This window comes from Copadichromis virginalis, linkage group LG6 (assembly GCF_057382275.1).
Source record: "Copadichromis virginalis isolate Kocher_CV1m ecotype Utaka linkage group LG6, C_Virginalis_male_GT1.1, whole genome shotgun sequence".
NCBI classification, from domain to species: domain Eukaryota; kingdom Metazoa; phylum Chordata; class Actinopteri; order Cichliformes; family Cichlidae; genus Copadichromis; species Copadichromis virginalis.
In genome coordinates this window covers 33,123,400-33,133,833 of record NC_140623.1, presented here as the reverse complement: position 1 = coordinate 33,133,833, position 10,434 = coordinate 33,123,400, and the positions used below count along the sequence as shown (strand labels likewise).

Genomic DNA, 10,434 nt, shown 5'->3' with positions numbered 1-10,434 from the left:
AGGAGGAGGAAATATCACACTGTATCTGTTCTGGGACACTCTCCAAGGTAAGTGTGCAAGGGAGTGTGTGTGTGAAAGTGTGTGTATGGGTCCACCCATGTTGGGGTTATAATAAGACAGAGAAGTAGATGGACATATTTATACCTCCGCTGATAAACAGGCAGGCAGCACCTCCTGTAAACATGCTGCTTTAAGAAAACAGAGGAAAAGAAAAAGGACTCTGACTGCTGGGAAAATATCAGAGCTTCAGAAAGACTAAAACCTGAACAGCGCTGGTCAGATCAGAGGGAAATCTGAGCTCTTCAGTGCTGATTAGAACTACACAAGATCAACTTTTGAATCTACGAGGGCAAACACCTACAGAAGACAGTGAGGGAGTGAACTCTGAGGGTGAAAAATTGAAGGAAATCTAAAGTGTGACAGGACAAAGAGGAGCAGTCATGCCAGGCTCAGGAGGAGCAGAGTGAGTGAAACAGCTGCGTATGCACACAGTAACTTTGTGTATGCATGCGTGTGTGTGTGTGTGTGTGTGTGTGCTTAGTCATGCATGTTTCAATATGCAGTAAAATATTTTAAGGAGTAAAGACATTTTATCCAATATGGATTTTTGTGTCATGAAACTTTGAATAATGAGAAATCACAGTGCAGCTGTTCAAGATCATAAAAATGTTAAAACTCCTGTACAGTTAATTATTGATAATCAAATAATATTTTCATGTTTATGAAATCAAATAGTTGCTATGTGCAGAGCCACACAGATTCTAAATACAGCACAGAGTCACATGAGGAAATTAGAGCTTCACGTACATGTGAGAGTGCCATAATGCGTCTCTTGTTTGGAAGCCCAAAGGGAGAAGATTACTCCACTGCCATCCTGAAGCAGAAGCATAGACCAAACAGGCTCATTGTAGATGAGGCTGTCAGTGAAGACAGCAGCATTGTCAGCCTATCACAGGTGTGTGTAAGGTGTAAATATAGCCACACAGAGTCCTGTTTGTCTTCTTGTTAGACTGTTAGGCTTATGTGTGTGAGTGTGTGTGTTTGCATTAGCGAAAGACAGAGGAGCTCCAGCTTTTCCGAGGAGACACCGTGGTGCTGAGAGGGCGGAAACGACGGCAAACAGTGTGCATCGTCCTGACGGATGACACCTGTGGAGATGAACGAATTCGGATGAACCGTGTGACGCGCAACAACCTGCGTGTCCGGCTTGGTGACGTCATCAGGTGCAGTGGACCTCATGCCTGTGGCTTTGAGTGTAGTGTGGAGCTATGAATTTACCATAATCCACAGGTGTCTGCTGATGTGCATGTCATTACAGTATCCATGCCTGTCCTGATATCAAGTATGGGAAAAAGATCCACGTGCTCCCCATAGATGACACCATTGAAGGCCTATCAGGGAACCTCTTTGATGTTTTCCTCAAACCGTACTTTCTGGAGGCTTACCGGCCTGTGCACAAAGGTACAGCAACACCTCAGCTGCTAGTTATAGCGCAATAAAATCAGCTGAGGTCACATTATAACATAAAACAGAAACTCAAAGAGCACAAGAAGCTGCTGTGAATGTAGTGGCTTCTCCTTTTCATTGTTAGGTGACATCTTCTTGGTGAGGGGAAGCATGCGAGCTGTGGAGTTCAAGGTGGTGGAGACGGACCCCAGCCCTCACTGCATCGTTGCCCCTGACACAGTCATCTACTGTGAGGGAGAGCCAATTAAGAGAGAGGTCTGTGAGAGATTAAAGAGTCTGCTTTGTGTGATGTTAGTGTGTGTTAACATTTAAAGAACTGTAAGAAAACCCTTTTATATCAAAATTCTCCTATCTGGAGAATTACTGCAAGAAGTATTGCACCAGTTTGTTCCAGATTGTAGAGCTTATACTGTAAAGTCCTTTATGAAACTGCAAATTGCATGTATCATATTGGCAATGTGTTGTTGTACAATAAATAAATAACATTAATCAGACTGCATTTTGGCTCATTTAAAATTAAACTAGTAAATATTCTTCTCACAGATTTGTTAATTTTTTGTTAGTTCATTGTATAAACTGTTGCTTCATTTGTTGCATCAAAAATAGACATATACTTTCACTTATTTCCAGCTACGACTCACTTCTCTCACATCTATATTAAATTATATTACAGAGCAACTCCATGAATCTCTCTGTTTGCTTGTATTGACCCCAGTTTTAGGTATTTTGAACTAACAATCTCCAAATACTTTTTAGATTAAACATTAGATGAAGATTGTGACTACATGGGGTTTATTTAGGTTTCTGCAGTTTTTTTTTAGTGTGACATTCATTCTTCTTTCATCCCATCCGATTTCTTCCTGTTCCAGTAAAAAGAAGTCTCTTTTGTAGAACCGAAGGTCTGACTCAGGACAAATGACTTTCTTGTTTCAGGATACTATCAAATTTATAAAAATGGCTTAAAGGGACCTTTGACGATGCAAAGATATACCCAAAGAAATCTCATCGCCCCATCTTTTAATCAGTACATACAGTAATAAACTGTCTGGCTTTCTGGTGCATGACAGGATGAAGAGGAGAGTCTCAATGACATTGGCTACGATGACATTGGAGGTTGTCGGAAGCAGCTGGCCCAGATCAAAGAAATGGTGGAGCTTCCTCTTAGACACCCAGGACTGTTTAAGGCTATCGGAGTTAAGGTATCATGCACACACACACATGCAGTTCAAAAACAAATTATCATCCCAGCCACCAATAATAGTGATTGTTTCCATTTTAACATGGCATCTTTTTGCATTACTTGGTATGTTCTTCCCTTCTCTCTCAGCCCCCCAGAGGTATCCTGCTGTACGGCCCTGCAGGAACAGGAAAGACCCTGGTGGCCCGAGCTGTAGCAAATGAAACTGGTGCCTTCTTTTTCCTCATCAATGGTGAGACTTTTGTCTACTGAGGCCTGAAAATCTAAAGCACAGAAGGAAATAAATGACTCTCTGCAAAGCAGAATATTATGCAAATAAATGCAGCAAACAAACAAAAAATACTAGTAATAAATTAATTAAAACTTTGAGTTAATATGGTTTTGCAATTCTTTACTTTTGTAAAAACTGTGCTCCAGTTCGTTTTCTGTTGAGTGTCTTGTGTCAGTTAACCAAGAGATGGATTGAACCCTCTTTGAAAGGTAAAACAGAAATGCACAGTAAATAGAAAAAGGAAAAACAACAAACGTTTTAAAAAAATAAACAGAGAGAAAAATTAAGAGGGGAATTTATTTATTTATTTACCTTTATTCAACCTGGAAGTTCCACTGAGATCACATCTCTTGCCAAGGTAGCGGTCATATATTGAAAATCCATTAAATACAACATAAAGTGCAAGATCTGCAACAAACTAACAACACACCAATAACTGCAACAAAGAATACTAGTGACCTTTCAAGAAAAACTTTTAAAATGTAGTCAGCTGAATAACAAGAACCTGATGGAGGTTATAGTGGTAAATAGTGGTTCTCTTATTCTTAGTCCTGTGCAGGAGATGTTTGTAAAGTATCATTCTGTGACCAGGTCCCGAGATCATGAGTAAGCTGGCCGGAGAGTCAGAAAGCAACCTAAGAAAAGCATTTGAGGAGGCAGAGAATAACGCCCCTGCCATCATCTTCATCGATGAGCTGGATGCCATTGCTCCCAAGAGAGAGAAGGTAAACATGAGGGGACAATTCAAGAAACCTGTTTCTGCTTGGTCAGATCAGTGTCTGCAGAAAACTGGCTTTCAGCAAGTCTTTACTATCATTCCATCACAAATCAGCATGGACCTGTATGTGTGTTTATATATATATATATATGTGTGTGTGTGTGTGTGTGTGTGTGTGTGTGTGTGTGTGTGTGTGTGTGTATAAATGGTCTGTTGACCAACTTTCAGGCATTTTTTTGCACATTGAAATCTAAAGCACTGTTTGGATTTCTGAATACTGGCTAGTTAAAATATGAAAAAAGTCTAGTCTCATGTTTCAGCACAAACTAATAAAAACTCTTCACATTGCAAAGAAAAATTAGTTAGTTTCAATGGGCGTGGAAAGGGCCTGAAGGTGGGTCAGTGGACCTTTTTTGGACCATTACAATTTTAGGCAAATCCGAGTTGGTCAAGCAGAAAATGTTCTAAAAATGTGCTGATTTAAGACGGGAGTGACCTAACCCCCCGTTGTTCTCCTGTGTCCATGTAAATAACAGTTAAATGTTTTTGACCACGTGTGAGTCTGTGTGTATGTACAGACTCATGGCGAGGTGGAGAGGCGTATAGTGTCCCAGCTCCTGACCCTGATGGATGGCTTGAAGCAAAGAGCTCATGTGATTGTCATGGCTGCAACAAACCGACCGAACAGTGTGGACCCGGCTCTGAGACGCTTTGGTTAGGAGAAACGCACACACACACACACACACACACACACACACATTTACAAATATTGCAATTTCTTTCCAGGCAGGTTTGACCGTGAGATTGATATTGGAATCCCAGATTCGACTGGTAGATTGGAGATCCTGCAGATCCACACCAAAAACATGAAACTGGCTCAAGATGTCGATCTGGAGAGGGTGAGCCAGTGGAAAATGAATGAATGCTTTAATATAAAATTAAAACTGAAATGGTGAGTTAAATAATAATAAATAAATCTGCTATTTTTTCATCAATCACCTTAAAGGCTCAAGCAAAAAAAGCCAACAACTTTTTAAATTGTGGAGTTTGTGAACATTATACCAAAGCTAGTGGCTTCATAGTGTAGTAGTTTACACACAGTTACCAATCAGATGAAATATCCCTGAAGGGTGTAAAAATCTGCTAAATTACATATGTGGAGCTCTCTGCCGTGATGAAACCTCCTGACTAAGGGAACAGCTGAAAGTAGCTGATCTGATAACAAAATTTATATCTTATAGCACTGTACTGGTAACAAGTCTAAAAATTACCACTAGAATGTTAAGGTGAGCATTTTTTGCAAGTAGAGCAACAAGAAGCACATCCTGTACCAAGGCCAGTGTCCTATTTTGCAATTATAAATAAACTAATCAGGATGAAAACATGCATTTCTCTACCAAGGATCCACCTTGGCCCTCCTGCCCTGGCAGATGATTAAGGATCCTTAGGTGTTGTAGGTCTTTTTGATATTCTTGTAATACAGCTTGAACTTATGGCAAGAGAGTATCATTTAATTAGAGTATTCCCCATAAATGTAAAGACTCTGATGATTCCTTATAACAGTTTTTACTGAAATAAAACTGAAATTTTAAATGGAATTTGTAATTAAATATGAAATCAAACATTTTGACAATGCCTCCTTTTGTTGCTGTAAGTGTTGCAATTTTTATTAGACCGTATGCATTATAATATCAATTGTAAACATAACCTTCTCTGAGAAGGGGCGATATAGGAATCTATGCAACAAACTAATGATATTTATTCAAATTATTTCTTTTAAATTATTATTATTATTATTATTTTTATCAATATAGGGTCAGTTAAATTTAATATAGTTGAACGTTAGGGTGATATAAGCAAACTCACCAAATACTTAAACTTCTGAACCTTAAATTTTGTTTTCCTTTTAACTGATTTAATACTTTTATGTGCTATTTTCTTCTTCTGTAAATCCCTTTTTGATTCTTGTCAGTAAAAAAATTATATGAATAAATATTATTTGCTTGATTGATACTTAGTATGTTAATATTAATGTGATTTTTTTAAAATACTCCAGATTGCCACAGAGACCCATGGCCATGTGGGTGCTGACCTGGCTGCTTTGTGCTCAGAAGCTGCTCTGCAAGCCATCCGGAAGAAAATGACCCTCATAGATCTGGAGGATGAGACCATCGACGCTGACCTGCTCAACTCAATGGCTGTCACTATGGATGACTTCCAGGTACAAAAGACATGAATGCACATGAATTTAGCTCTTTGTGTTGGTAGAACTATAAGAATTGAGTGAAAGAACAACATATAACATGAATGTGAGATGCATATCAATATTTCTTGAGGAATTAATAAATGAATAGATATGCATCTCTTTACCAAACATCGCCTCACTTTAGTGGGCTTTAAGTCAGAGCAACCCATCAGCTCTGAGAGAGACGGTTGCAGAGGTGCCTCAGGTCAACTGGGAGGACATCGGCGGACTGGACGAGGTCAAGCGAGAACTCCAAGAGCTTGTTCAGGTGGAAGAAACACTCATGCATTAATTTTGCCACAATACTACAAACACAAGCTCAATCCATAATCTGTGAATCTTCATCTTGCTTCACCATAGTACCCTGTTGAGTATCCTGACAAATTCCTGAAGTTTGGAATGACCCCATCTCGTGGAGTTTTGTTTTACGGCCCTCCAGGCTGCGGGAAAACCCTACTGGCTAAGGCCATCGCCAATGAATGCCAAGCTAACTTTGTCTCAATCAAAGGACCTGAGATGCTCACCATGTGGTTTGGAGAATCAGAGGCAAATGTTAGGGATGTGTTTGATAAGGTAAGAGTGGAGAGAGGAAAGTGTGAGCTCAATACAGACTAAAGTACTCTATCAAATCTGTAGTTCTGGCTTTACACTTTAACCTTTCTTGACCTCTTGACCTTTTCCTTCTGCCTCCAGGCCAGACAGGCAGCCCCCTGCATCTTGTTTTTTGATGAGCTGGACTCCATCGCCAAATCTAGAGGAGGCGGTGCAGGTGATGCAGGTGGTGCAGCTGACAGAGTCATCAACCAGATACTCACAGAGATGGACGGCATGTCGGACAAAAAGAACGTCTTCATCATCGGTGCCACAAACAGGTGCACACATTTTTGCGTGTCTGTATCGTACAGATGTTAATAAATGAAACTCTTTACGGACTTTTCTTCTCACTTTCATCCTTCCTCTCATCATCCCAGGCCAGACATCATAGACCCAGCCATTCTGCGGCCAGGTCGTCTGGATCAGCTCATCTACATCCCGTTGCCTGATAAGCCATCTCGCACAGCAATTCTTAAAGCCAATCTACGCAAATCTCCTGTTGCAAGAGTTGGTGATACACACATACAAAAACCAATTGCTCTATACAGTTAGATTCATAAGTTTTGTAAAATTACACATTTTTTTTAATTTTACCCATGTACACCACCACAGTGGATATTAAACTCAATCGAGGTGTGATTGAAGCGCAGACTTTCAGCTTTAATTTAGCGTGTTTAACCAACAGATTGCATTAACAGTTTCAAAACTGCAGTGGTTTTTATGCATAGACCCCCATTTTCAGAGGCTCAAAAGTAATCAGACAAACTAAAATAATTTTAAATATAGGAACTGCTATTAATACTTGGATGAAAATGCGTTGCTTTCAATGACTGCCTTAAGTCTAAAGTCCACGGACCTCGCCTAATGATGTGTTTTTTCCCCTGATACGCTTTGCCAGGCCTTTACTGCAGGCTAAAAAGTAATTGGACAATTAATTCAGAAGCAGTTATGTGGCCAGATGAGTCCTGCTCCCTGAGTATTCCATGACAAATTAACCAGATAAAAGACCTGTAGGTGATTCCAAGTGGTGACGCTGCAATTTGTTCACTAGAGCCATCAATATGAGATACAAAATGAGACATTGAGGCAAGTGAGGGCAGCTATAATCAGACTGAAAAACAAAATAAACCAAAGATTAGGAGCAGCTAAACCAACCATCTGAAGCATTTTTCAAAAAATTGAATGTGCTGGTCAACAACAAATTCCCTGAAAAACCAGAGAAGACAAATAAAGTGGATGATCAGAATGATTTCCTTGTTTGAGAGGAAAAACATCTTGATGCATTCTCAATCATCCAGGAAAGTAAATTTTTGTGTGAGTCTCCCACAAAACGCTACGTCCAGACAAACAGAATCAACTTTTGGAGAGAGGAAAAACAATTTCACAACATCTAGCCAAATCAAGAATACTTTAGAAGAGGTAAGCATATTATTGCAAGTCTGCAATCAAGAGATGCCTTCATGAATGGAAATCAAGTGAGTTTACAACCAGGTACAAACCACGTATTACAATCCAGAATAAGGTCGGATTAGAGTTTGCCACAAGACATATAAAATCCACTTCTGGAAAAAAATATCTTGTGACAGGTAAAGCCAAGCTTGAGTTGTACCAAAATGATGTGTAGAGAAGGAAAGAAACAGCTCCTAATCCAAAGCGTAACACGTCATCTGTAAAACGTGGTGGAGACACCATCATGGCATCGGCATGTACGGCTGCCAGCACAACTGCGACTGTAGTGTTTATAGATGATGTGACTGCTGATCAAACCAGGATGAAATCTCAAGTGTCTCCTCAGATTCAACTAAATGCTGTGAACCTGAAAACACGCTTTTCAGTTACTGAAGACAAAACTAAAGGCACAAAAATAGCAACTGAATGTGGCTTCAGTAAAGGCCTGTCACAGCCTCTCTAGAGAGGAAACACAGCATTTGATTCCCATTGGTGCAAGCGTTTGGAATTTTTCCTCATTATTCTGAAAAATCCCTGTATTTACAATTATGTTAGTTTGTCAAATGAATTTGAGCCTCTGAAAATGAGCAGACTGTGGATAAAAATGACTGAAATTCCTAAACAGCTTCAACTTTTGTTGAATCCCTTGACTTCAATCACATCTTCACTGTTTGATTTAAAACCCACTGTGGGAGTGTACAGAAACAGAAGTTATTTTTTACAGTGTCTTAGTTTCTGTCGTTTACTCTTCCTCTTGTCTTCAGGATGTGGATCTTGAATACCTTTCTGGCATCACAGATGGATTTTCTGGAGCTGATCTGACAGAGATCTGTCAGCGGGCCTGTAAGCTGGCCATCCGTGAGGCAATAGAGGCCGAGATCAAGGCTGAGCGTCAGAGGCAGAACAGACCAGGCGTCCCTATGGTCAGCTGCTCAAGCTTGTTTACACCAAAATATAATGTATTATAGAAGAAAATGCTAATTGGGCTTCTCTGGCTTTCTTTTATTATCTCTACAAATCACATCTCAAAGTTGTACCAGGCTGTGTGTGCATGGTACAGACAGAGACTGTGGGAGATAAAACGTTCCCTAAAGGGCGGCTGTGTGTTTTGTAACTTTCAGCCTTTGGACTGGGAACACACACACACACACGCACACACACAGTGTATTATTTTTGCATGAAATCCTTATCTGTTTTCTTTTTTTCTGACTGCAGGATGAGGACTTTGATCCAGTCCCAGAGATCAGGAAGGACCACTTTGAAGAGGCGATGCGATTTGCCCGTCGCTCTGTTAGTGACAATGACATACGCAAATATGAGATGTTTGCTCAAACTCTGCAACAGAGCCGAGGTTTTGGAAACTTCAGGTGCACATGCTTATCAAACGTGTAGTTGTGGACAAGCCAGTCTTGTTTTAGTTGTACTTGAAACTCTTTTCTCCCCACCCAGGTTTCCTTCTGCTACTGGTTCCCAGTCTGGAAGTCAAGGTTCTGGATCTGGGAGGCCGAGTCTGTACAGAGATGAAGGCGACGATGATCTCTACCAGTGACAAAAACTGCAGTCAGCTACTGTGTACTGCTTCTCTGGAGGAATGAGACAGATGATTAAAGGAAGTAAAAAATTTTAAACAAAAAAAAAGAAAAGAAAAAAAGAAAGAAAAACTTTTTCTAAATTTTAATAAAATCATAAAACAAGAGGGTGAATAATAAATCATTTTCTATATGACTTTATCAGTCTCTCACATCACTGGGAATTTTGGCCCACTCCTCTTTACAACATTGTTTCAGCTGTGCACAGAGGGCCTTACTTTTGAATACTTTGATACACAGCAAACTTGATGGGTGACTAAATTAGGTGTCCAGGTCCTGTGTCTATAAAACAAACCCAAATCATGACCCCTCCACCACTGTGTCTGTCAGTTGATATGATGTATTTGTATTTGATTTACTGTGTTTGTGCAGTATGGCTAAATATCTCCTGTAAAATCTGTCTAAGGATATTGTTCTAGAAGTCTTATTGATTGTTTGGATGCAACTCATGAACATTAACATTTAACATAATAGCTGAGGTCACTGTAGAGTCAGAGATGTAGCTCTTAGGATTTTATAGTTTGTCTGAGCATTGCACGGTCTGACCTTGGGGTGAATTTTTTTGGGTGACTGGTGTCACCTGAATGCTCCAGATCAGCAGAATAATATTTGTTTTACTGTCCCCACGCAGTCAATTTATAAAACAAGTCTAAAATCGTGTTACCCTAACAACATGCTTTGGTTGTCACTGTGATCAGTTTGCACTTTTCTGTTTAACAGTTAAGAAATGAATAAAAACTTCTTCTTCTTGAAAATTTGTATTTTATGAGTAGCGTTAGCAGCAGTGAGTCTCTATATAACAAAGCTTGACTCAGCCAGCAGAAGGTCTTGGATCAAGCTACAAGCTAAATACAGGCTTATTTTAAATTCCTTTCACGCTCACTGGGAACGTGATTTGTACTG

General features: G+C 39.8%; 1 protein-coding gene across 1 annotated transcript; it reads left to right on the top strand.

The window, feature by feature from the left end:
• Positions 1-60: 60 nt before the first annotated feature.
• Positions 61-10,292, top strand: LOC146708196 (transitional endoplasmic reticulum ATPase). The gene is made up of 18 exons (XM_085459969.1): positions 61-463; positions 844-955; positions 1,051-1,223; positions 1,319-1,461; positions 1,592-1,722; positions 2,535-2,666; positions 2,795-2,897; positions 3,528-3,661; positions 4,233-4,368; positions 4,441-4,553; positions 5,711-5,875; positions 6,045-6,167; positions 6,260-6,472; positions 6,593-6,771; positions 6,871-7,000; positions 8,707-8,865; positions 9,158-9,309; positions 9,392-10,292. The coding sequence occupies exons 1-18, from the start codon at positions 441-443 to the stop codon at positions 9,489-9,491; spliced, it is 2,421 nt and encodes an 806-aa protein (XP_085316095.1). The 5' UTR covers positions 61-440; the 3' UTR covers positions 9,492-10,292.
• Positions 10,293-10,434: the final 142 nt, after the last annotated feature.

Excerpts from the sequence above, each read along its gene's own strand:
- LOC146708196 (XM_085459969.1), top strand. The coding sequence starts at position 441 with ATGCCAGGCTCAGGAGGAGCAGA. Across the intron at positions 2,898-3,527 it reads CTTCTTTTTCCTCATCAATG|GTCCCGAGATCATGAGTAAG; the intron begins GTGAGACTTTTG and ends TTCTGTGACCAG. Across the intron at positions 6,772-6,870 it reads ATCATCGGTGCCACAAACAG|GCCAGACATCATAGACCCAG; the intron begins GTGCACACATTT and ends TCATCATCCCAG.